The 26070-nt window shown below is 44.5% G+C and overlaps 3 protein-coding genes across 4 annotated transcripts; 1 reads left to right on the top strand and 2 right to left on the bottom strand.

Moving 5' to 3' along the window:
• LOC100844039 (ABC transporter F family member 4) lies at positions 1–1805 on the top strand. Its single transcript, XM_003580908.4, has 2 exons — positions 1–876; positions 980–1805. Exons 1-2 carry the CDS (start codon positions 162–164, stop codon positions 1582–1584), a joined length of 1320 nt encoding a protein of 439 aa, XP_003580956.1. The 5' UTR covers positions 1–161; the 3' UTR covers positions 1585–1805.
• A 6827-nt stretch (positions 1806–8632) lies between these two features.
• On the bottom strand, positions 8633–10912 carry LOC100826718 (omega-hydroxypalmitate O-feruloyl transferase). Its single transcript, XM_003580120.4, has 2 exons — positions 10300–10912; positions 8633–9754 (listed from the first exon to the last, which is right to left on the bottom strand). The coding sequence occupies exons 1-2, from the start codon at positions 10798–10800 to the stop codon at positions 8888–8890; spliced, it is 1368 nt and encodes a 455-aa protein (XP_003580168.1). The 5' UTR covers positions 10801–10912; the 3' UTR covers positions 8633–8887.
• Positions 10913–16661: 5749 nt separating this feature from the next.
• On the bottom strand, positions 16662–25749 carry LOC100843425 (sterol 3-beta-glucosyltransferase UGT80A2). Of its 2 annotated transcripts, XM_003580907.4 has the most exons (14): positions 25347–25749; positions 24541–24722; positions 23999–24241; positions 23760–23871; positions 23506–23676; positions 22485–22548; positions 22339–22396; positions 21299–21476; positions 20334–20464; positions 19298–19400; positions 19131–19207; positions 18759–18806; positions 18294–18443; positions 16662–17220 (listed from the first exon to the last, which is right to left on the bottom strand). In XM_003580907.4, exons 1-14 carry the CDS (start codon positions 25495–25497, stop codon positions 17044–17046), a joined length of 1845 nt encoding a protein of 614 aa, XP_003580955.1. In that variant the 5' UTR covers positions 25498–25749; the 3' UTR covers positions 16662–17043. The 2 variants fall into 2 exon arrangements, with proteins under 2 accessions (XP_003580955.1, XP_014751613.1); XM_014896127.2 differs by lacking the exon at positions 25347–25749 and having other exon boundaries at positions 23999–24243; positions 24542–24676.
• Between the last annotated feature and the right edge of the window lie 321 nt (positions 25750–26070).

Raw genomic sequence — 26070 nt, 5'->3', positions numbered from 1 at the left:
GACTCCTCCGATAAAAAAAAACCCCAGACCCCGAGCGCCCGTCCTCTTCCCCTGCCGCCGCCGCCCCAACCCTAGGGTTGGGCTCCCCTGCCGCCGCCGCCCCTCCCCTGTCTCTCTCCCCCCACCCAAACCTAACCACCGTCTTCCCCATTGTCGTTGCCATGGCCGGCAAGCGCGCCGCCAAGCGCGGCCGCAAAACAGGAATCCCGGCTGGATCTGACTGCTCGGTAGAGCTGGGGCTCAATGGCGTCCCCATGGAGCCCCAGGTCACCGAGAACCCACCGCCGGAGCACCAAGTCACAGATAACCCACCGCCGGAACAGGAGAAGATTGCCATGGCTGGCAAGCGTGCCGCCAAGCGCGGCCGCAAAACCGGAATCCCGGCTGGATCCGAGGGCTCGGTAGAGTTGGGCCTCAACGGCGTCCCGGTGGAGCCCCAAGCCACGGAGAAACCACCGCCGGAACCGGCCGCGGAGGTTGAAGGCGGAGAGGCGGAGGAGGGCGAGGGTTCCCAGCAGTCCGAGGAAGCGGAAAGGGAGGAGGAGCAATCCGATCTGCATTCGTCAAGCAAGGAGGGCTCCCAGTCTGAGGATGAGGAGGAGGGGGGTGAATCCATGGAAGAGGAAGCGGCGGACGAGCTTGCGTCTGCTCTGCAGTTACTAAGCAAGGGGAGGACCAGAGGATCATCAAGGGTAAATAGTCCAGAGGATCATCAAGAACATGGACCAGAGGATGAAGGTGCAGGGATCATCAAGGGTAAGAACAAGAAGATGCGCAAGCCTGCACCGGAAGAGCACGAACCAGAGGAACAAGGGGCAGAGGTTATCAAGTCGAAGAAGCGCAAATTGGAGAGGATCAAGCCAGCACAGCAACAAGGTGAGCGAGCCGGAGTACCCTGTTTTTGTTTTCTTTGCTTCCTCTCTTTTCTCTGTATTTAATCGCACTAGGATGTTAATTACCTACTTTTTACTTCAAAAAGGTGAGCCGGGCACTTCCAAGGTAAAGAGGATCAGGCGCGAATGGGCTCCCAATGATGAGATTCTGATCCTCGAGCAGGTCGTCCATTACCGCGACACCCATGGGTATCCCCCAGAAGTCGAGGACAGCGGCTTCTTTCAATATGTCCTCAAGCAGCTTGAGGACCAGAGCTTAGAACTCCGTACTGTCAAGGATAAAATGTCCAGTCTAAGGCGCCGCTACTTCGAGAAGAAGCACAAATCTACTACTGAGCATGGTAAACGCCTTGACAATCTCTCTGAGCAAGCCTGGGGCAAACCTTCCCAAGTTGGGGCTAAGGATAGCAGTGGCAGAAATCTCTCCAAGAAAGCATTGCGCAGAAATTCTCGAAAGGATAGCAATGGCAGCAAGACTGGGGACAAGAGCTTTGAGGAAATGTGTGAGATGTACCCTCTCCTTGCCCAGGAGGTGGAGCTTATTGCGGATATAGATCCTTCCGCTAAAAGCTCGTTCACTAGAATAGATGCTGAGGTGGCATGTCAGTTGGAGAAACAGCTTGATGCAGCCAAGGCACAGGTTTCCCAGGTTAGGCAGACACTCGCTGGTGAGCTGGCAGAAGCTTGCTAGGTAATGAACTGATTTCATGTTTACCTCTTCACTTTGAGCCCGAGAAAGATTGTGCTAGACTTTCTCAGTTATCAGCATGCACCCTATGTTTCATACACCTGTTCGGTTTAATGGGACCTGTTCGGTTTGATGGTAGCTTAATTCCAGATCCTGTATGTGCATGTTTTATGTGTTGTGATTAACTGCACCAAGTTTAATGGGAGCTTAATTCTAGATCTTTATGTGCATTTGTTTTTTGAGCTTTCTGTGCATGTTTCCTGTGTCGTGATTAACTGGTTAATTTAGGGATTGAGTTTATATTTTCTTACTTGTGAAGTCATATTTTTTTTGCTTTGCAACATCAGTTTTAGTGCTCATGTCAGATAGCAACTACTATATCTCTTATGGCCAGGTTATATGTTTGCTAAATCTAAAAAAAATGTGTTACATGCCTCTGTTTTACTGTTGAAGGAAATAATAGATCAGATTTTGCTTTGCAATATGTGTCGTGAGCTTCTTTTAATTTAGGACACACTTGTTCTGTCCTTCATTCTATGGCCAATTGTATATGGAAATATCTCACACATGCAAAGATTTCTCAGGGAATATCTCAACATGATTTTTGACAGCATAATTTTTTTCACTTTCAAAGTTAGTAATGTTTATACTTATGTAGCCATTACTTGGTTGCTTGCATTCATTTAGGAATAAGGTCTTGTGCAGTTATGCTCCATGTATTTGCAAATCATTGCGTATACTTGTGGTTTTCTCCTGGCAATCCATTCTCTCGCATCTAAGTTTCAGTCTTACTGTCAGCACACTGATTTTCACAGCTAGTATTAATGTTTGCTGGCCTGCAACTGCAATGCAACCACATTGGACAGTTTGTATCAGATACAATCATTGTGTCGTGTGGTTTCTGTGCTGAATTATACCTGGGAATCAATCAAATGAAAATTGGCCCCATTCTGGGATTAGATAAAATGCTGTGCTACTTCTTGGTTATCTTGCAGTCTTTAGTTTGCTTGCCCAGATCTACTATCTGCATTCATATGATGTATGCGTATTCTTTTCTATTTTTGTTCCCTCTTGAGCTATGCTGTACATGTTGGAATGATTTGTGACACTGCTGCTCTCGCCTGTGTGTGAGTATATACTCCCTCCGTCGCAAAATAGGTGACATGGATTTGTATAGATTCTTATACAAATTCACGTCACTTATTTTGGGACGGAGGGAGTAGATACATGCTGGTGAATCCCTACCGGCTAGGACAGATTCTTTCTTAACTGTTGGCTAAAGAAGGAAGTAAAGAAGAAGCATTTCTTGACCCGGCCGGCCTTGAACAAGACAAGTTTCTGTAGCAGTAATATATGAACACAAGACAGTAGGTCTGGAGTGTTTCTGGGTCTGTTGAAGTAGCTTCTAACGTAATTTGAGCACCAGCTTGGAGGATATAGCCAACGGACGCAAAATCACCAGCATTGAGCTCCAAAAGGTACGGACAAGGAGACGCTAGCTCCAGGAGATGCAATGAAATATACATGCTGCCATCGCATCTAAGGAAACTATCATAATATACATCCAGGAAATATTAATTCTTGGTATTCTTTATACTCTGTAGTAGTATGGTATGCAGAATATAAATGTTAATGCTGAACTGACGAAAATTGAAGAAACTGTACGTGTGTATCACGTAAGAAAGGTAGAAATTGTAGAGACAAATGTGTCTCACTTTAAGAGAGAAAAAGGCATGTGGATGAGAAACAATATCCTTGGAGAGTAACTGGTTGAGCAATTATATATACTGTCAAACATAATAAATCAGAGAAAAGTTTAGCACATACTCTTGCCTTCTGCTCCTGAATTTCTTGAATGGGGTAGGGGTAGTCAGTTCCAAAATATTAACAGCCTGGAAGAAAAGAAGCAGCATTACAGTTAACTGAAATTACAGTTGGGTAAACTTAAGAAAGGTAATAGCAAATCAGAACGACATGTAACTAATTAGAGGGGATAATTTTCAAAAAAGAGAAAAAAAATACAGGTCAAAAGAAGAGGATAGCAGTAGCCACTAGCAGCTGACTTAACCGACTTCATCTTCCTGGCCCTGCTGCAAATATAACTCATGCGTGTGCCTAGCTATCTAATATATTGATTAGATGCGGACACAACATGATTAAGAATGAGATAAACATCACATTCAAAATTAGGCATCAAGCAGGGGCAACGGATTAATCAACTGTGATCCTTATATAAGAAATAATTTTACAAATTAAAATCATGAGAACCTATTTTATTTTTTCCAAATGGATGCTACAGTTTTTTTTGTATAGTACGATATAATTGCACTTTCTCTAATAACAAATGATGATAAAGAAAAAACAGCTGAGCAATTTAGCTAAAATGCAGAAGAACATCTTCACCATTACTAGTTCGCTTCGACCCCTCTCAGTTGAGTGCGGAAGTAAACTATTTCAATGTGTCGTATTAAATTGATGTGCTAGCCATTTGAACTAAAAGTCCGAACGGATGGAAATAGGCTAGCCTATATATTTATATCTCAACACTCCCCTTCACGTCTAGGCTATTTTAGTCCTTAGCGTGGGTTCAATGTAGGCTGCAGAATCTTTTTTTTTCATACTGCGTGAGCAGGGTCTTGAACTTAGAACCTCTTAGCTCTGATATCATATTAAACTACATGCGCTAGCCATCTGAACCAAAAGCCCGAGCTTATGGAAAGAGGCTAGACAATTTACTTCAACACTCACCTTACGTCTTTGTCTTCTTTGGCTATTTTTGACGTTTGTTTGGGGAGTCACAAATATTTGTTTAAAATACTGCGTTGGCCATGAGTCTTGTACTCAGCCTCAGTGCTGGATCTTGATACCGTCGCTTGCTTTCTAGCACTCCATGAGATCAAATTCGGTCCAAGAAATATAGCAAACCCGCCGGTGGACTTTCTATCATCAACACATCTTGCCCAATCAGCATCTGAAAAGGCACTCACAAGAGTAGAGGATGATTTAGAGAAAATAAGTCCAATGCTCGGTGTTCCTTTTATGTACCTCAAAATCCTCTTTGCAGCTGTCCAACGAACAGATGTCGGTGCATGCAAGTATTGACACACTTTGTTAACAGAGAAAGATATATCAGGTTGTGTGAGGGTCAAGTATTGTAAAGCTCCCACAATGCTCCTGTACTTTGTTCCATCTTCAGTACTTAGAGGTTCACCTTCATAAGTTGATAGTTTCTCTGAAGTGGATAGTGGCGTGGGGGCTGGTTTGCAATCCTTCATACCGACCCTTGTTAGTAACTCAGTAGCATATTTTTCTTGACATAGCATCAAACCATCACTAGATTTCTTAACCTCTATCCCTAGGAAATAGTGCAAATCTCCTAAATCTTTAAGCGCGAAGTGTAATCTCAAGTCTTCAAGTAATGCAGGAATAACTTGTTTTGAAGAACTTGTAACAATAATATCATCTACGTAGATAAGCACAAACATGGTGATACCTGACTTGTTATAGATGAACAAGGACGTGTCTGACTTGGATGGTTTTAAGCCAAGATCTTGGAGCTTTGAACTTAGCTTTGAGTACCATGCTCTAGGAGCTTGTTTAAGCCCATAAAGAGCCTTGTCAAGTTTGCAAACATGATAAGGTTCATGTGCACTTTCATATCCTGGAGGTTGCCTCATATAGACCTCTTCTTCCAGAATGCCATGAAGAAATGCATTCTGTACGTTTAGCTGTCTCAAATCCCATCCTTTGGATACAGCTATAGCAATTACAAGTCTAATGGTAGCGGCTTTAACAACAGGACTAAATGTATCCTCATAGTCTATGCCATATCTTTGTTTAAAACCTTTTGCTACTAGACGTGCTTTATATCTATCAATGGTTCCATTTGCTTTCCTTTTAATTCTATACACCCACTTGCAATCAATGATATTTTTTACCTTGATTTGCAGGAACAAGGTGCCAAGTCTTGTTTCTCATGAGAGCATCATACTCTTCATCCATAGCTTTCTTCCGGTTCTTATCTTCCAGAGCATCTTGTAGACCATCTGGTTCACCTGAAGCACTTAACAAGCCATACGGAATGGTGCCGTCAGTTCTTATTTTTGTCATAACTTTACCATGTTGGAGCCTGGTTCGCTTGGCCACAGGTGGAGACACAGGTGCAGTCAATGCAGAGGATCCCGGACTTGGATTTGGTGTGACAGAACCACCTGACGCAGCCTGAGACACGTGGTCGCTTGCCGTTGGTGCGGCGGAGATTGAGTCGAGCGGGAGTTGGAGCGGCCCGAGGAGGATCTCGTACGGGAGCTCGCCTGGTTGGTGGAGGATGCGCTTTCTCCTGGCGCGTGATCCGAGGAGGATTTCACCGAAGACTGCGCCGAATCCCCTCCGTGTTCTGTGCTGGTCTGCTGCTGGAGATCTTCACCGTTTTGGCTCAAATCTTCACCGTTTGCACCCGAATTTTCTTCTGCATCATTATCTTCCGTTCCTTCCTCGTTTATCTGCACAGAAGAAGGAGCACGCAAACTTGGCATATGGTCAGTACCTATTGTGCCCCCTTGATTGGATGCTAAGTTTGGAAGGAGGTCTGGAGGAAGGAGGAGAATTTCTTTGCGAAGAAGAGCTCCGGCGTTTGGGTGTAAAGATTTGAATGGGAAGATGGATTCATCAAACACGACATCGCGTAAGATGTAGACACGTCCAGTGGACACATCGAGGCACTTAACACCTTTGTGAAGTGGACTATAGCCCAAGAACACACATTGCTTGGAACGAAACGCAAGTTTGCGGGTGTTGTAAGGTCAAAGGTTTGGCCAACAAGCGCAACCAAAAACTCGAAGTGACTTATAGTCAGGAGAGGTGTGGAGTAGGCGCTCGGAAGGGGTATCAAAAGATAACCTTACTGGGAAGAAGATTGATGAGGTATGTGGCAGTGAGAAAAGCTTCATCCCAGAATTTTAAGGGCATTGATGCATGCGCTAAGAGAGCTAGGCCTACTTCCATAATGTGTCGATGTTTTCGTTCAGCCGACCCATTTTGTTGATGTGCATGTGGACACGAGACATGATGAGAAATGCCAAGTGTTTGGAATAGGGAATTAAGTTTTTCATATTCACCTCCCCAATCTGTTTGCATGGTTTTAATTTTCCTATCAAACTTGCGTTCAACATAGTTTTTGAAGTTGTGAAAGACTTGGTAAACATCAGATTTATTTTTAAGAAGATATATCCAAGTGAATTTGCTAAAGTCATCAATGAAGCTAACATAGTATGTGTGTCGTTCAACAGAACAAGGGGCAGGACCCCAAACATCAGAAAACACTTGCTGCAAAGGTGTAGTAGAAACTGGATATGGTAATTGATGACTCTTAGCACACTGACAAGCATTACAAACTGAATCAAGAACATGATCTGTAACAGACGGCAATTTATTGTTTCTAAGAACTTTCTAAATGATAGGAAAAGTTGGATGACCAAGACGATGATGCCACTTTAGAGTGGAGACTTTGGTGGCGACATGGGCTTGCTTCCTGAACGAAGAAAATGATGACGACCTAAGAGGATAGAGTCCACCACGGCTTGGTCCTCTAAGAATTGGGCTCCTCGTGGCTCGGTCCTTTATCACGAAAAAGTTTGGGTGAAATTCATAGAAAACATTATTATCGGTGACACGTCTATAAACTGAAAGCAAGTTTTTGGAAGCACCTGGAACATGCAGAACATTATTTAGATGGAGATCTCGACTAGGGGTAGGCACAATAGAATGACCAACATGCTGAATTTGCATACCTGCACGGTTTGCGGTGTGCACCTTCTCGTTCCCCTTGTACTTCTCCCGAGTGCTGAGGCGATCTAGCTCGCTGGTGATATGGTCCGCCGCACCGGTATCGGAGTACCAGTTGGTGTCGATGCCGTATGAAACCATGTTGGCCTCATGCTCGCTGTAGTCGTCCTCCTCGTAGCGGTACCAGCACTCCTTTGCTGGATGGCCGACCTTGCTGCAGATCTGGCATGTTATGTCACGGCGAGGGGCCGATGGACCACCACGTCCACGCCCTTGGTTGCTGCTTGGAGTAGAGTTGCGGCCACCACCGCGTCCACGGTTTCCGCGGCCACGGTTGTTACCGCGGTCGCGGGTGGCACTGTTTGCTGAGGATTGGAAGCCACCCTTGTTTCCGCCAGATTCTGCAAATTGCTCCTGACGGGTATCATAAGCAGCTAACTGAGCATATAGTTCGCTTACAGTCATGTCATCTTTGGAGTGGAGGGAGGTGACCAGCGGGTTGTACTCCTGCTCAAGACCCGCGATGATGTACTTGATCGGTTCTTCTTCAAGCTTGCGGCCGGTGGAGACGAGTTCGTCCCCAAATCCCTTCATCTTGGCGATGTATTGGGCCGCCGTGAGATTGCCCTTTCTGGTGGTGGAGAGGGCATGTCACAGTTTGGTAATCCCGACCGTGACTGCGATGCAAACATGATGTTGATCACAGTCCACACTTCATGAGCGTGCTTTAGGCCGATGGTCTGCGTGAGTATCTCTTTGGATAGAGAGTTCAGCAGATAGCTAAGGACTTGCTGGTGTCTTAAGAGCCAGCTGCCATAAGCAGGGTTGACGACGACGCTTGTGGTCTTGTCGTCCTTTTGGATCGTGATCTCCTTCGATGGCTCAGCCTCCATCTTGTCCAGAAGAAGCCCGGTCATCTGCGCGCCACGCAGTGCCTGAAGAACTTGCGCTTTCCATAGTAGATGGTTCTCCCTAGTCAGCTTCTCCGAGGGCAGGGGTCTGAGATTGATCGGCGCCGCAGAGGAGGAAGCCATGGATGGCAGATGAGATGGGAAAACTAAACGATGTGAAAGAATGGTTCTGATACCATATTAAATTGATGTGCTAGCCAATAAAACCAAAAGTCCGAACTGATGAAAATATGCGAGCCTATATATTTATATCTCAACATGTCACTGTAGGTGTGAAAACCGTGGTGATTTACTCACAAGTAAAAAGGAGGTAAATAATAGACCAAAGCACCGTATTAGACAGCACATGATATATATACTCCCAATAATATTAATATTAAACCACGGCCGGGCAATTGCCACTATTCTTTCATTATATACTCCTCAAACCAGCTTACAACGGGGAACAAATCTTCAAATTGAACACTACAGGAATTACTACACAATGCATATATAGAGTAGTAACGATAATGAAATGACCCACACTCACCACAGTTCAACATAACCATTAATTTGCAAAATATAAAAACGCCACCCATATATATATGATTGTGTATCCGCTAGCTCGATCATCATATCTCGTCCATGAGTTCCTGGAAGGCGTCCATGGCGGACGCCGGGAGTCCGAGCAGGACGTTGATGCTCTTCCTCTCCTGTCCGTGCGCCAGGAAGAGTATGACCTCCTTCTCCGGGAGCGTGACGGGGCCGGACATCGCCGGCTGTCCCCAGCCGAAGTCGGCGCCGTCGAAGGCGAGCCGCGACCACGTGGTGATGAGCAGCGTGGACGCCAGGGACGGCCTGGCGCGCGTCGCCTCGAAGTAGTCCACGGCGGACCGGACGTACTCGTCCGTGACCATCCGCACGGCGTCCTGCACCATGGCGGCGGCGCTGGACACCGGCGACGCCAGCAGGTCCCCCGCCGTGGCCAGCGCGTTCGTCAGCACGATGCCGTTGCCGAAGTAGCCGCGCGGCAGCGGCGGCGACAGGCGGCGGCGCGCGTCCACGGCGAAGAGCAGCTTCGTCTGCTGCTCCGGGGCCAGGCCCAGCGCCGCCGTGCGCGCGCGCCACACGAGGCCCGAGAGCGCCTCGAAGGTGGTGAAGCTGGCCTGGGCCTGGGACTGGGCCAGGCCGCGGACGCGCTCCAGCCGGTCCGGGCCGAAGCAGAAGGAGCGGTAGGTGAGGTCCTGGTCGCCGTAGAGGGCCGCCATGCCGGACACGTCGGGGATCTCCTCGAACTCGCGGTGCGGGAAGGAGATGAGCGGCGGGTCGCGGGCCCGGAGCACGGCGGCCCGGTCCAGGTAAGGGGGGACCGTCAGCTCCGTGGCGCCGCGGGCCATCTCGGCCCACGAGTTGACGAACTCCATGGCGCCCAGCCCGTCGAACATGCAGTGGTTCATCGCCAGGCCCAGGCTGAAGCCGCCGCACTTGAACCTCGTCACCTGCCAGCCAATTCCAACTTTTTTTTTTACCATACGTACATTTGTCGCTAGCACAAACTGCAGCTTGATTTTCTTCATTTAATTCTGGACCCACGAATACGGCACTCTGATTTATAGGTAGAAGTGGTTAAGCTAACTGGTGGACTACTAGTGTAGAAACAAGCGAAACAACACATATATCTATATTGTAGAATTCTCCAACTTTATAGGTGGAAGTGGTTAAGCTAACTACGGGGCATGATGAAACATATTCTTATGTAAAAAATTGTTGCCGTACTATTTCATTTTACTGCATTGAATTCTTCCTTTTTCAGCACCTCGTTCCTGAGCACTCCCTATACCCAACCAATACCAACTTCACTTCTGAAAGGCGTGTCTTGGGCGTGGATTCACTTTACCGTATTGAATTCCCCCTCCCTTTTTTTCAACACCCCATCCCTGAGCACTCACTACCCAACCAATACCGTCTTCAATTCTTTTTCTGAAACTGGTACCAACTTGAATTCTCACAAGTCGTGTTTTGCTTTGGGCGTGGCGTGGCGTACCTGCGCCGTGATGGGCGGCATCTGGAGGATGTTCTTGGCGCCCGGGATGGAGTAGACTAGCTGGCCCAGCGCCGCCGGGTCAGGGGTGGTCGAGAGATCACCCATGTCGGCGAGGTCGCATGCGGCGTCGGCCTCGACGAACACGACGCCCTCGCCGGTGCAGTCCACGGCGAGCTTCATCTCCGGGCTGATGGCGAGGCGGCCGGCCAGCGGGTGGTAGTGGACGAGCACCCGGGACAGCGCGTCCCGGAGCGCGTCCGCCGCGCCGGCCTCGTGCCCGCGGCCCGACGGCGGGCACTTGAAGCAGTAGACCGTCTGCACGATGACGGCGATGTTCTGGTCGAGGTTGGACAGGTAGTAGTGCTCCCCTGTGGGCGTCGGCTCCGCCGGCGCCACCAGCGAAGGCTCCCCGCGCTTCACCGACACCAGCTGCGCCTTGCTGTTCATGTTGCCAGCCGCCATGGCAACGCTGCTGCCATTCTCCTGCTCGGCTGCAACCATTTTTTATGATGATCTCTCCCTGTTTGTTGCCTGGAGAGAAAGAGAGAGTGGCTGGCTGGCTGCTCGGTTTAGAGAGGAAGAGAGTGTGTTTGAGGAGATGGGGCTTGTGGTGCAAGTGTTTATATAGGAAAGATTGAGGTGGTACAAGAACGGTTGGGGTTGGAGGGGGGTTGCATAACAACCAGTATTGTTTTAGCTCGGGACTTATAATTTGATTAGTCAACTAGTAGTACCGGAGAATCTGGACGCAGCCATCCCCAAATCTGCTGAGTTTCTAGTTTGGGTTTGGCCAACCATCCCCAACAAACGCAAAGGCCAGTGGCCAACCCCCAACAGAAGACACCTCGCTCTGACAGAGCCATCTATATTATTGAGCGAGGCCTAAAATATGGCTTCATCTACTACATCTGAGGAAGAAGGACAAACTAGCTGTTGTGCCTCTTGGCGACCATGAGTTACAAAGCCGGATTCATCTACGCGCTAGTAACCTTTTGCACGGTGGCAGGCTTGTCTTGTCTAATGGCCGTGCGCCTAGCTATGCCACTGGAAGCACACAACATTGAGCAGCATTGATCCATTGGCATCTTCATGCTGGTGGATGTGGTCTTTTTTATCCTAGCTAGTTGTACTGGTCCTACTATCCTTTCTGATGAAACGAGGTTGATGATGGCAGATGAGGAGCCCATAGTAAATGGTGACAGACGATGAGACAAACAAGCAAAGAGAAAACCACATGCCCAGCACAGAGGAGGCAGCGGTACATTGCCTTCTCCTATGGCAACTCCGCTTACTTCTCGGCATCCATTGTGATCGATCATCATGTTGCTGCCGCTGCAGAGGAACCAACAGCTGCACATCAGGAACATTTAAATGTATTGGAAGGAACAATATAGGTATTGCTTAATTGATTGACTTGTTTTATTCACTGACTAGCAGAGTGACCGCAAATTTGCGCGGCTAGTTTTCCATTGCTTACATTTCATCTCAAATATGTTTTTCCTGTACCTCGGAGAAGTATGCTTTTTGTGTACATGAAAAAGGAATATGTTTTGTGTTTTGAAATAAACACAGTCTGGTGTCGGTCTATTGGATTGCCAGCATGTTCAATTATGAATACAAAAATGTAATCCATTGATAATTTTTTTTAGGAAATTAAGAAATGTAATCCTTTGTGAGAGTGGTGATAAATGACCATGGCTAATTCTGGCAAGAGTTTTTGTAAGTACTCCCTCAGTTCCTAAATATAAGATGTTCTAGTTTTGTCACAAGTCAAGTCAAACTTTTTAAAGTTTGATCAAATTTAGTTCCATTAATTCCGCTGTGATGTCTATATACCGTCATAGTTTATTTATTTGATATTGCACATATTAGTACATATTCCTATAACCTCGGTCAAACTTGAAGACGGTTGATTTAAGACAAATTTAAAACATTTATGAACGGTGGTAGTACGATTTTATTGTTTTATCCTTCTAAACTAAAAGGCAATGCTCACGCCGCGCAGTGCAATGCAGAGTATCCTCAAAACAAATACTCCCTCTGTACCGAAATTATTGTCGTGGCAGTTTTTTCCCGTAGACCCCCCTCTATTTTCTACACCCGAGCTCCGCCGCCCTCTGTAATATAAACCCTCTCTCCACCTTCCTTCCCTATCTTTGCCCGACGCCCTCTTTCCCCCTCTCTGCTCCACTCTACCGCTGCGCTCCCCTCCACTTTCTCCCTTCCGCAATACCCTTCCTCCTCTCCCCGCCTAAAGCGACCGCCCCCTTACTAGGGTTCGATCTCTGTGCTTACTGTGCTAGTCCCTGGATCGACTCACTAGCACACACAGTTTCATGATGAAATATACAGAAACAAAAGTCAAAAGTACTTTATTACATCGCATCATCCAGAATTTAAATAATACTTACAACCTCGCATGACCTCTTGGGCCAGCATAAAACAAATACTGTTTCATCATCATAAAACGATGTTTCAAAATACTGCAGCGGAAAAGGGTAGAACATAAGGGCCTCAACTACTCCAAGGTGAGAGCATGTTGGAATGTAAACACATGACCCACAACATAACGACGAACCTCACTCATCGTCGGATCCACCTGCATTGTTAATTGCAGCCACTACGTGGTCAATACATTTGAATGTATTGGCAAGTTCACCATAGTTATAAAGGACCTATCAAGTACATGCATAATTTGGTTATGTGGAGTTTGGCTGTTTGCATAAAAACATCATAGTTCAATCCTATCATTTTTAAACAAATAGTTTTAAATTCTATTGAACACGGAGTAGAAACACCCATGCTCCTATTAACCTGGGCACATTGAGTAGACACATCAATGCTCCTACCCGGTTCAATCCATTCGTTTTATTATGAAATTAGAATGAGTGAGACCTTCCTTACAGCCCCAATATCTAGTTGCTCATAATTGTCCGTAACCAGGGACACGGCTAAGTACTTAGTTTGACACTCTCGAGAGGTTGTACACATTCCCCACAAGAAATCGACGTGTTAATCCCTTGCTGTCCTCAGGGTAGAGTAGCAACGGCATCGACTACAGGATTTTCAGAACATAATCCCCCAGACCACCTGAGGGACGCGCCCCCACCTATACTGCTACATACCGATGTCACCTCGAATCCAGGTTCATATTTCTTACGTCCATCCTGGCAGAGCCATAATACCATGTGGTTGTACTGGAAGCTACTAAACAGGAAACTAGTCCAGTCTCTGGTTACCCCGGGTGGCATTCCTCAGTTGCAACGCAGGCGCTCCCATAGAAATGGCGAGACGACTCATAGAAATGGACCCATAGAAATGGACCTGACGTCGCATACATCTCCACTTCCTCAAAGCAGCCCACCCAGGACAGTTCATTGAATTACTTGTTTTGCCATACACTAGGAAAACCATATTGTAATTCAATAGTATCACATTATAATAATACCACCCTCGTATATCATCATAGCATAGCATTTTACTACCACGATGGCAATTGGTGGTGAGGTCATGGCAAAGGTATCATATACTACTAGGAGAATCATAACATAACATAGATACAATAGTAATCTCAACAATGCAACTAATAAAATCTAGTGCATAATAAAATAATGGGATGATGGTCAAAGTGAACTTGCCTTGATAGTAGTTGGTATTCAAACACTCTTCGCAATCACACAGTTCGCTCTCCGAGAAAACTAAACAATACAAACAATACACATATAAACATACAATACAATCAAATGGAAAAGAGTATGCCATGATGCAATGCAAAACATGTGTCATGATTTGATTTATTTTGTTTGGGTGATCAACTGATCCTAAGCATTGGTAATTATATACACATGCATAGGGTTTTAATCAAAAAACAAAATCTTGGGTTTAAACCCTAAAATAATGATTTTATTTGCATCTGCAAAACAATTTAATTCAAAATATTTATTTCCCTGTCCCAATGGACATAGGATATTAAAACAAAAAGTTTGGCACCGGTTTCATTTAAAAAGGATTTCCAAATAATTAGTTATGATTTAAATGGCATTAAACACTATTCTGTAAATTGACTGTGATTCAAATATTAAAATTTGAAATTCGACAGTGCCAAAAGATTCTACAAGTTGAGAGCTTTCCAAAAAGGTCAATTTTGTCAAATTTGACCAAAGGGTTTAAAAGTTATGAGCTTTTGAAGTTACAGGGGCTTTTCTGCAAAAGTGCCATTTAATTAAACCGGGGGATTAAAAATTAGATTTTCATTTTATAAAATAGGCGCCACGTGTCAGCTCCTGATTGGTTGGTACCGGTTCGATTAAAAATAAAAGGTGAGATCTAATCTCGGGTGTTCGCCGAGATCCTACGGCCATGATGGGGTCGGGCTCACCTAGGGTTTCGGCGAGGGAGCTCCGGCGGCAGCGCGATGCGGGCGGGCGGCGTCTCCGGTGAGGCTGGCGGCGCGGGGATGCGCGGGGACGGAGCGGTGCGTTGAGGCGGGGTCGGGGACGCGGTCGGCGGCGCTCGGGGACGGCGGACGCCTCACCTAGGACAGAGACGAGCGCGGCAGCACGGGCGGAACTTGGGCGACGGGCGGCTTCCGACGGTTACAGTGCACCAAAAGACGAACGGTTCGCGTCAAAAGAACGGCGAGGAGGAGAGAAAAGAGGTAGGCGTGGTCTCGTCGTTCATGGCGTACCAGGTGTTCGGCGGTGAGCTCGAGACGGCGGCGGGCGACGGCGAGCGACGGCGAGAAATTTCGTCGGCATGGGCGCGCAAGAGAGAGGGGAACCAAGGGGGAAGAAGAGAGGAGGGCAAGAGCTTTAAAAGGACGCGCTCGGGGCTCCGAAAGAAGGACGGGAGAGGAGATTGCAGCGGAGACGGCGCGCGGCGGCGAAAACAGCAGGCGCGCGCGCGTCGTGGGCGCTTTCCTTACGAGGAAGACGACCCTGACGCGTGGGTCCCACGCGTCAGTGGCTCGGCGCAGGCGCGCGTGGCGCTGGGCCGGCTCGGTCCGCTCCGGGCGCGCGGAACTGGGCCAGTTCGGCCCATTTGGTCGGGCCGGTCCGGTTTTCTCCCTTTTTTTTCTTTTAGCCTTTTCTTTTTCTCCTTTTCTCAATTCTTTGATATCTTTTGAAAACTCCACATTGGTCCAAATAAATTCCAGAAAATTTGTAAAATCATGTTTTATCATGATTCAACTTTTGGGAGTAATTTCTCCTCAAAATAAAATATATAAAATTACATTTGCTCTATAAATGCCTTTAGGGCTATATAACTATTAAATAAATAGTTTTTCAACTCCAAATAATTATCCAAAAATTATGGGATAGCTTATTTATGCAATAAACCCCTTTTATAAATAAACCCTATTGGTTTGAAGATCCAAAGCTCAAATGGGTGTAATCCCTAAGGTTTAAATTAAAATAAAATCTTTCCAAAGCCTTTTGAGATTAAAATTTGAATTCAAATATGCAATTGTGGCATGATGCTCATGGATGCAATGCACATGTAAAAGTTTGAAATTTTTGGGATGTTACACCGCCATGCTCCGGTCGCCCCGCCGCGGCGCTCCCCTCCCCCCTCTCCCTGCCACGCTCCCCTCCCCCCTCTCCCCGCCGCGCTTCCTTCCCCCTTTCCCTCTCTTTTCGGCTGCGCTCCCCTAGCCGCCACCGTGCGCTACAAAAAGGAGACACCTTCCGGTGGATGCGAGCTCGGATCCGGTGCTTTCCGAATGGAAGGAGGGGGAGTAGGGGCACGGGATAGAGCCTGGATCCGGATCTCATCCCTCCGCCGCAGCCTGAGGAGGAGGAGCCGCGAAAAAGGAGGAGGGGCTTCGAGATCCGGCAGCGGCGACAAGGATTTGTAATTATTGTTATTCTGAGGATGTTTTTGTAAAGTTGTTTTTGTGAAGCGGACAAGAAATTCGGAACGGAGGGAGTAAATTCCAATGATGTAAAAGCATGCAGACCTAGTGTATTGAGTGGCGACGGCCGGTGGCAAGGATTTTCGGCCCACAGCGCTTCTCCACGGTGGCAGAGCGGCAACGGCTGCTGCTTCCGGCCATGGTCACGCACCAAGCTTCAATCGAACTTTTTTTTTCTTGTTTCGTTGTTTTGAAGGAGCTGCGGCGATAATGGAGTGGAGCACGGAGCAACCAAAGAAGAGGCCCATTCAAGTTGGGCAGTTAGGCCCACGTTTCGTGTGCTTAGTTCTACAAGCCATTTTGGGTATGTGATGCTAAATCTAAATTTGATTTGCACAGTTAGGCGTGAAGAGAAATAAGAGGACAAATTCAAGTACAAATAGTGCCTCTTTTAAGCTTTAAGCTATTTCTAAGGGACTACAGTTTTCAAGCATGACATGTCTAGCAATTTCAAATCAAATCACTGTGCCAGGAGTAATTGAACTATATGCACAGCCTCTTTCAAGTTTTCTCATATACAGGTTTGATCATCGATTGCTGCAGGGCAAGGTTGCATGCATGTCAAAATGATGTATCAAATTGCCGGACAAGCATCTAAAAAAAGACGGACGAGCACTCATTACACAACATAAAAACTGAAAAGAAAAGAAAAGGAACGCAAGACGAAAAATCACACACTCCCGGCCCAGTCATCTCTATTCTTCAACTATTTACATTGGGCTTCGACCTTCCTTTGCTACAAAACAGCGCAGCAAGTCATCTGATAACCTCTTTAGGCTTTTCTTTCAACAGGAAGGGTGGATACCTGTAATCCTGTACGTTATCAGCATCTAAGAGCAACCCAAACATTTACCGACAGGGCCTAGGAACTCTAGGAAGCCCGATGGTGGCCGGGGTGAATTTTGCTCTGTTCTTGAAGGTAGATGTTTGAGGAATGCCCTAACTGCGCCGGTCACACCATCTTCAGATTCCATTGCCTTGGCGAGCTCCACAGCCCTTTCTTTCACCTGAAATTAGATGGGAAGTTGTCTATGCTGTAATTTACTAACAAAGAGACCATATACAAGACCAGTCGTGGGTAACAAGCAAGTTCTGAATTTGGAAATCTTAGTTCTCTACTGGTTTGTTTATCTTCCAAAAGCTGGTCCAATTTGGAAAGTTAAATAGAGATTTTAATATTTTAAGATCAAATTTCGCGGAAAGGGACCAGATCAGTTCCTGGCATTTTTGGAACCCTGCAGGAGTGCTGGGTACCAATACAGTAGCGAATCACAGCTGACAATGGAATCTTTCCAAAACCTCTAGTAAATGATCATTCATCTTGACTACGATTCCTTGGACAATGGTTGGCAAAGTAGACAAGGTTTTGTTGAATACTTGATTTTCACTGTAAACAAGAAGTAACAAAACTGGTCCGCACAGCTGGTAATTACAACTCGTTATTGAGTATTGACCGTATTTAAAGCAAATCGGCAACTGCTAAGTGTTTGCTGCAAATGTACAGATGGAAAGTCTCTGCGTACAATGATATCATTACGATGGCATGATGATCTACTAATTTTGCTCAAGCCCAAGCCCAGATAGCAGCGCTGCTAATTTGTTTGCATCATAATGAAATCGTAACTAAATTGTCATACGTATAGCAGCTCTCAATCTATAGAGCAGCAATAACAGCTTGCTACAGCCAATATTTATGATCAGAAATTCAGAACCAACACAGCAACTAATTAAATAGACTGAGATTCCTTATTCAACTTAAATTAACAAGTTGGAACACAACACATGCTGCAATGGAAGGAATCAAGATAGTTCCAGAAAGATGAAGCATTAAAACAAAGCATATTCAGGTCAATTCTGTATGCACAAACAGCCTAGGTTCTAGATGGTGGATTGATCATGAAAGTAAGACTAGCAATTTTGTATCAGTATATCACAAATCATATTTGTAATATTGCCTACGGCCTTCCTATTAACATCTCTGTCCAGTCTACTTTGGCGATATGAAAGAAAAGAATTGAGAAGTACCATAAAAAAACAGCTCTGTACTTTTGCCAATATGCAGAGAATTTGTAGAAATTACCTCTGGCTCCAACATGAATTTTATAGCATCGACCAACTTCTGCAAACTGAACAGATCAACTGGTATAGGCGGAGGCCCTACCCCTCTAGCATGCACCCGGTCTCCCCAGAATGGTTGGTCCCCAAAGAATGGTACAATAGTTGTCGGGCACTAGAAATCACAAAAGTACTGGGTTAGAACTGAACTAACTCCAAGAGTTGGTTGCATAGCTAGTTATAGACAGTGATAGGTCTGTCACCAGAGAAAATACTACTAGATTGTCTTATATGAATTGGTTTAAATTGATACTACTACAAACAATAACAGGTTCAAAATATTCCTTTTTAGTTAATGTATTTACATCAAGAATAGTGTGGCAACTGGCAAGTCATGTGACATTGTGATGAATGGCTCGTAACATACTGCAGCTGAGAAGTATAGTATAGTATAGACCGTACATTGTACTGAGAGAGAGAGAGAGAGTACCGCTGCTTTGAGGCCGGCAGCTGTCGTTCCAGCACCACCATGGTGCACCTGTGGAGGTCAAAGAGAATGAGCCCTCCTCTCAACATAACAAAGATACTATTAGCAACATAGTGATCACACTGGAGTTCTTTCGCTAAATTTCTTAAGTTAGTTTCACAAAATTATATAACATTCAGGATTGACTGATGTTCACTAAAACCGTTATATTAATAAAAGATAGTATGATTCATGCACCAAGAGTAACAAGCAATAGCTTAAGTTAGTTTCACAAAATTATATAACATTCAGGATTGACTGATGTTCACTAAAACCGTTATATTAATAAAAGATAGTATGATATTCATGCACCAAGAATAACAAGCAATAGCTTACCACTGCCTTACACTGCAGGAAAAGCCAGTCATGAGGGCAGTTGTCAAGCACATATACAAAATCTTTTGGTTCTGCCACTGCAGAAGGTTACAAATTCAGAATGGAATCAAAATATATGCCCACAACCAAAGAGTGCAACATGCCTACAAATCAGGAGATGAACTTACAGGTTCCAAGGCCACCCCAACCTTTGTTAATGATACCTCTCTGTCCAGTCATTTCGAGTGCTTGGACAATGGTTTCAGTCATCTTTGCTGGATCTTGAACTGGCTAACATACCAGCAAAATTTGAAAGAATTAGTTAAGGCATTGTGGTTGCTTTTGAAAAGCACTTAGCATTTCTACTTCTAAATTATATAGTTGGTTGAGGGTATCTTTTTAGATGTAACAGCAAAAACTTACTGGAATTAGTAAGGCCCTAACAAGTTAGATTCCACGGCATAGCACAACACAATAACAGCAAACAGTATCTAACAGGGAAACTCTTGTGGTATTTGGCTCAATAGTACCCTACAAATTTAAGTAATACTATATAATAAATAAGACCCTGGATTTGTTTATATTTAATACTTGCACATAGGTACAGCATATATGTCTAGCATAGGCATAGGCATGCGGCAGACAGGAAGCACACTCATCCTGTAACTTTTTATACTCTCCTATGCAATTGCAGAAATCCAAGCATGAAACAGCCAGTTCTCTATTGATTGTTTTTATCTCTTTAGACAGAGCTCTTAGCATTTAGTTCCAAAATTGAGCTCCTAACATCTATATACCATTTCTACCGCATACGAGCTAAGCATTGGTACCCTCAGCCTCAAGCACGCAATTAACTTCTGCTATGAGATGCTAAGCTTCCAAGTGGCAAATCAGTGTCTTATTATCTGCTATTGTAAAGAGTGAAAAGAGCATGCGTGAGAAGCCATCTTCTGCAGGAAAACAAGAGTTTCACTAGCTCAGAAAGTGCATCCACTGGCATAGACAACAGGGTTAGGGTAATTAAAAATGACTTATGACTCCACACAACTAACCCTATCTTGTCAGTCAGTTTAAACTCTAGACACAAATTAAGGTCAACAAATGTGCCACAACATCTTGAATGAGTTGAACACAATAGGCAATACTGCACGGTGTTAGAATGGGACAAAATGGAATATTAATAACTATATGCAGTAAATAAAAGTAAGGTCAAACTGATCTTACAAGGCTACCAAAACCAATGTAAATGGGCTTGTCACCAGATTCCAGCCATTTCACAAGTTCTTCAGGAGGTACGTAATCAGAAGCAAGATCGAGGAAGCAAAATCCAACAACGTCAATCTTGGGGCCCCAGTCTGCATTGAAATATATGACACATAACCTTGAGTTAAAGACCATTCACAACTAAAAGTCGCTGAGTTGAGGAACTCCATCTGAAAATTTCAATGTTGTAGTTCTCTAAGTAAGCTACTCCATTTGTACATCACAACCGCAATTATAATCTCATGGTGAATTATAAAAGCTCCTTACATAAATAGCAATTGTAAGCATGCACCTATTCTAGCAAGTAGCAAGCACTTTATTATAATGTTAAATTTTAAATAACAGCATTCCCTGGAAATTCTATCTGCTAGCTTACGACAAATGCCAATAGAGATGCTACTGCCCAACTAGTTGGCACCCACAACTTTAAACTAGCCATGATATATTGAAAAGTTTGGAGTGCTGCCATGACTCGATTATGCTACATCACTAATGCCATAACCATTAGCTAGTTAACTTACCAGATTCAAATTCATAAATACTAGAAGGACTGAATGAGACAAAAGAAGAATGAGCAGGGACAAACACAAGATATTCTTTCATTCTGAATTTTCACGAAATACAACATAGCCTATATGACATAGAGTTCGGGCCAGTGTGAATTTATTCAAAGTTGCATTTGTAGCTATTGCTGATCGACACCGCTATGCATAAACAAAGAACATTTGACCGATAAAACCAAATGGATCTGGTACGCTGGTACTATCTTAACTTTGTTTCATTGGCATTTTGTATAGAAAATGGGGTAAAACAAAATCATTCGACCATATTTATGTTGTAAACTTTGGAAGTGGCAATTAACACGATCAAGAATGACAAGATTAAGCATGATCTTGTTTCAGCTCATGTTAATAATAATCAAGGACCTTTTGGTTTTGGGACAAGATGAGGACTCCAGATGTATCCATGAGGAATGTCATTTCCAGAACCCTGTGCACCACTTAGGTATGTTACTGGACGCAGCTTCAACTTTTTTTTCCTGAATTCATTTATCATATCCCTTATCCCAAGCCAAATCATAGAATCAACAATTTGGTAAGAAAGCTGCAAATGTAGACAACTATTAGAAGGTATCAGATGAGGAAATCATACTGTATTGCAAGAAATAACATGTAGGGAACTAGTTCAAGTGGGATCTTCAAAAGATGTTTGCAACCAGTTAGGTTGGCTAAAGATTATGGTTGCACAAGCTGGAGCCCATCTAAGCAACTAAAAGGAGTAACTGATGCAAAGAAAAAAATTATTCTTAAAACGCACTTGATGCTTGTACATACGAGGTCCCGAAGACAGTACAAGAATCTAGTAGTTGGAGAGAACTTATTCACATCATCACATGCAATTATGAGGAAGAAACTCCACTTGATTTATGAAAAATAAAGCAATGCACACAGCAAGGGAACATACATGTGCAACAAGTTAATACCTATAAACAGAACAAGTTCCTGATTGAAAGAAACATACAGTTTCCAGGTAACATTTTGCAATATTGCTTTCTCTTTCATTGCATGTTGACAAAGATGAATCAAAGACTAGCCTTGCCTCCACGCTTTCAGAACACAAATAATGGACTTCCTATTTTTTTGTACCATGAAACAAACTAACAGGCTGTAGATTTCAAATACAGTTCATGCATATGCATGATACCAACTCAATTTGGTTTCAGTACGGCAAAAAGACAGAAAACACCTCAGTGGTACTTTCCTTGTAGTTTTTTTTAGGAAACTTTCCTTGTACTTTCTTTCATCCCTAAAACAATTTCCATATTTACCTTTGTCTGTTTTCTGAAATTTGCAATGATTTAAAAAGGGTTCACACACTGGTCAGGGACTCAGGCCTACACACATACATCAAAACATGGCAATAGTATATACTCTCAACAAAAAAGGTAAATGCAGCATAAACTCACTCGATATCCAGCTGATTGCTTCACGCGAGAAAGAGGATGAGGAAATTCACTAGTTGGCCTGAACAAGCAGAATAAGTTAGATCTCAAATGACAATATTCCTCATGAACTGTTTCTGCAAAGAGGAAGTGGACCAAACATGACTCACGTCCATGGCATGGTAAAGAATATATGAATGGGTACTTTTAATGCCTCTGCCACATGTGTATGTCCTGAATAAATATTGAGGTCAGCATTCAGTAGGATATGCACATTTGTAATCACACATATGGTAATCAAGTAAATTAACATGTAATACGGGAAGCAAGGCTGTCAGGATTCTATCATTATTATAGAATCTTATGATCGAGCAGAATCCAATCCCGATCCCTATGTAGGATCTTAATTGAGAAGAACCATGTGGAATACTGTTCCACCTTGTCATCGTCATAGCCAAGATTTTCGAGGGAAGAGCTGGGCACCCCCCAGGGTCAAGTTCTTCCACTGGCTTGCCAACCAGGACCGATGTTGAACTGTTGACCACCTCACGCGGCGTGGCCTTCAACATCCCCTAAATGCCTCCAGTGCAACCAAGAGCCGGAGACAAGGCATCAGCTGCCAGTGGCTTGTGTTTTCTCGAGACAGGTTTGGCATGAGGTTCTCTCCTGGCTTCAGTTAGAGCGCTTGTTGCTAGGATCAAGGACAAGACAACACTCAGAACTAGAGCCAATGCCCCTGGCCTAAGGGCTGTTTTGCCAGCAACCTGGAACATACACTGATTGTAACGTTGCGTGTGTTGTACCCTGCCTCCCTGGAGGATTGTAACTGAAACTCTACCTTTTCAATGAAACGAAGTGCAAATCTTTTTACGTAATCTCAAAAAAGATTTTCGAGGGACCCTATATCCTATTCTGGTAAGACAAGAGCGTCCTATCTAGGAACCTCATCCTAATGACTAACACGAGTACACAACTGATATATTTCTCTTTGCAAAGAAATAGACCCTAAGGTTGTTTAGTATTCCCTCAGATCCAAAATAAGTGTCTCAATTTTTAACTACGCCTAATTCAAAACTATGACACTTATTTTGGATTGGATGTAGTATTAATTATTGCTTTTCACTCTTAAGCTGTCAAAGAAAGTAAAGCACATCATAAGAAATTAATCCAAAGTAAAGAAGATATGCTGACCATATGCTGGTGGGTTAGCAATAATTGCATCCACGTTGAAAGGAACGCCGGTGTCGGGGTCAGGATCCTTGCATGCAGGGTACAAGGAAAATATAATTTCTTTCATCTGTTTTCTTTGAATAGGAATTTCTGATGGACCTGAAGGCAGGAATCCTTTATTTTTCACCATGTCTGCTCAGAGTATGAATATACCAAAAATTAATCTTGAGCCATATAAAATTTGTAAAAAATATGTACAAACAAAAAGTTCGTACATTCAGCAAGTATTTTTGGATCTCCGCCAAGTGGAAAAAATTCCAGCCCAGCTGTTAGTATGAACTCCTTATAGTTGGCATGGGTGGCTAATCTCACACGGTGTCCATAGTCCTACATTAAAGGTCACAAATCACAAAAATAAATGAAATTAAGCTGGAAGAGAAGCACAGGAGCTAACCGGGCTTCCCAAACAAGAATATGGGAATATGAATTAACAACAATGTCAGCTTTGACTAACCTGTAAGCGTTTTCCTATCGCAACAAATGGCTGAACGTCTCCCCTTGTGCCCACGATAAGTATAACAATCTGCATTGGAGGCCTGTACGGTATATCTGCTCCATCCAATGATTCGTCAACAGCAACATCACAATAGCCATCCTCCGCTCCAGCATCAACTGGAGTCGCTTCCAGAGTACTTGGTACATCAACAACCACAGTTCCATCATCTTTCACTGTAGCTATCCGATTTAGCATTTTGAGCTGTATGAAATTGGATATGAGGGGATTAAATGGGAGAGAGAGAGAGAGACTCCAACAGCCAGACACCCAAAACAGTACATCTGATACTTTGGCATGTCTCGAGCTACAATGCTGAAACATACACCTACTAACCCGCTTGCAATCTTATCACTTCCACTTTCTCAAGAGATGCAGTTACATATAAATAAACTCTCAGACCCAAACATACTAAGGACAACCTTCACACAGAAGTACATGTACCAGATGAATTAAAAGCCACATTTCACCATACAAAGATAAGAGGGCGAAGCTATACGCACCTTTTTTCGTATTGAAATCTTATCATCCAATAACTGTTTAGCGGGATCATCAGCTGGGTTGTTTTGCCGGCGTCTCTCGGTTCTTGACCTTTCCAGATTTGATGGTGCCAACGTTTCATTTGTTATTTCAGCATCCTTGATCACTCCTGGCATAGTGCTTGATCGATGGAGGTTTCCGTTGTCTATAAGGAAGGATCATTGAGAGCCAAAATAATAGCGAAGACAGATGATAGAATTTCTAATTTACATAATTACATTATCACAACATGAATGAAACTGAGATTAAATTGTATGAACTGAAAAAATGTTCAGTTTTTAATCATATGGTCTTACCAGACATCGACAGAGCTATGTTTTTGCAATTGATGCAATTGGCTAATAGAATAAACAACTAGAGTGTGCAAAACTGCAACCTGTTAGACAGGACAGCAGAAATAAAATTGCAACGACTTTTTTATTCAGATTCAGCTGTGTAATGTTTTCAAATATTTTTTCTAGTTTCGACGTAACCTAAATTTATCCAGGAATGCTTAATTTCCAACATAAGTCCAGGAAGCCATTCTTCAACGTGTGAAAAAAAACCTAGGACAATGCAGACTAGTCCCCAAATGACATAGTTCTCCTGGCAGAGCCTCAATTAGCACCAACATCCCTTGGGTAAGATGCCCCGGTATTATCTCTAGGAAAGTCAGTAAGAAGAAAAATCCTTTCGTTTTTCTTTAGTCTGAACCCTAGTCAGGCTTGTCCCGCAGGCTCCGAACGACTAGGAAGCAACCATCTTTGAGAGAGAGATCGGTCTTTTTTACCTGCGGAAGACGAGGACGAGGCCATGGGTGCGGCTGCTGCTGCGGTGGTGGGGTCGGAGTTGTCGGCGGAGAGGTCGCCGTTGGGTGCCTCGGAGGCTTCTGATCCTCCTCCTCCCTCCAGGCCTTTCCCGCTTCCCTCGGCAGCGGCCATTTGTAGCAGCCTCCCCGGGCCCGAAGATTCCAGGCTTGCGCGGCGGTTGCTCCCTCCTGACCTCCTCCTCGGCCCGCTCCTCCGCCTCCTCCTGTTGCAGAGGAGAGGGGAAAGGGAGCGGCGGACGGAGATGCGGGAAGCGATGCGAATTCGCGGTGGCCGCCGCTGCTGCCCAAGATGCGGAAGGAAGGAATGCTTCGCTGTGCTGCGCCGCTTTGCTTTGCTTGCCTTGCTGTGATTTTTCGGCTTTTTTAATCTCTTTTCTTTTCTCTCTTTCTCTCCGCTTACCTTTCCGTTTCAACAATTCCAGCCTGAGCTGTGTTTGCGAGTGGGGAAAAGGGAATTGAGTAAGTAGCTTTTAGACATTTCCACTCGTAGAAAAATAGATTAATTGGCGTTGGTAAAAAAAGAAGAATTGGCAAAAATTTACATCAATTGGCGAATTAATTAGTAGGCAGAATAAATAGATGAATGAAAGAAAAATCTAATGTTTGAAGGCAGCCTCGCGCGGCAAATTCTACACCACCGAATTAGCCCGTGCGCCGTTCTCTAATTAGCCGGTGCGGCCCCGAC

The sequence above is a fragment of the Brachypodium distachyon genome, chromosome 5 (assembly GCF_000005505.3).
Source record: "Brachypodium distachyon strain Bd21 chromosome 5, Brachypodium_distachyon_v3.0, whole genome shotgun sequence".
Lineage (NCBI taxonomy): Eukaryota > Viridiplantae > Streptophyta > Magnoliopsida > Poales > Poaceae > Brachypodium > Brachypodium distachyon.
The sequence above is the reverse complement of the archived record's forward strand: the minus strand, read 5'-3'. Positions and strand labels throughout refer to the sequence as shown.

Coding starts and splice junctions, on each gene's coding strand:
- LOC100826718 (XM_003580120.4), bottom strand. CDS start 10,800: ATGGTTGCAGCCGAGCAGGAGAATGGCAGCAGCGTTGCCATGGCGGCT. Junction 9,755..10,299: donor TGCCGCCCATCACGGCGCAG/GTACGCCACGCC, acceptor ATTGGCTGGCAG/GTGACGAGGTTCAAGTGCGG.
- LOC100844039 (XM_003580908.4), top strand. CDS start 162: ATGGCCGGCAAGCGCGCCGCCAAGCGCGGCCGCAAAACAGGAATCCCG. Junction 877..979: donor CAAGCCAGCACAGCAACAAG/GTGAGCGAGCCG, acceptor TACTTCAAAAAG/GTGAGCCGGGCACTTCCAAG.
- LOC100843425 (XM_003580907.4), bottom strand. CDS start 25,497: ATGGCCGCTGCCGAGGGAAGCGGGAAAGGCCTGGAGGGAGGAGGAGGA. Junction 24,723..25,346: donor CTCGTCCTCGTCTTCCGCAG/GTAAAAAAGACC, acceptor CCTTCCTTATAG/ACAACGGAAACCTCCATCGA. Junction 24,242..24,540: donor AGATTTCAATACGAAAAAAG/GTGCGTATAGCT, acceptor AATTTCATACAG/CTCAAAATGCTAAATCGGAT.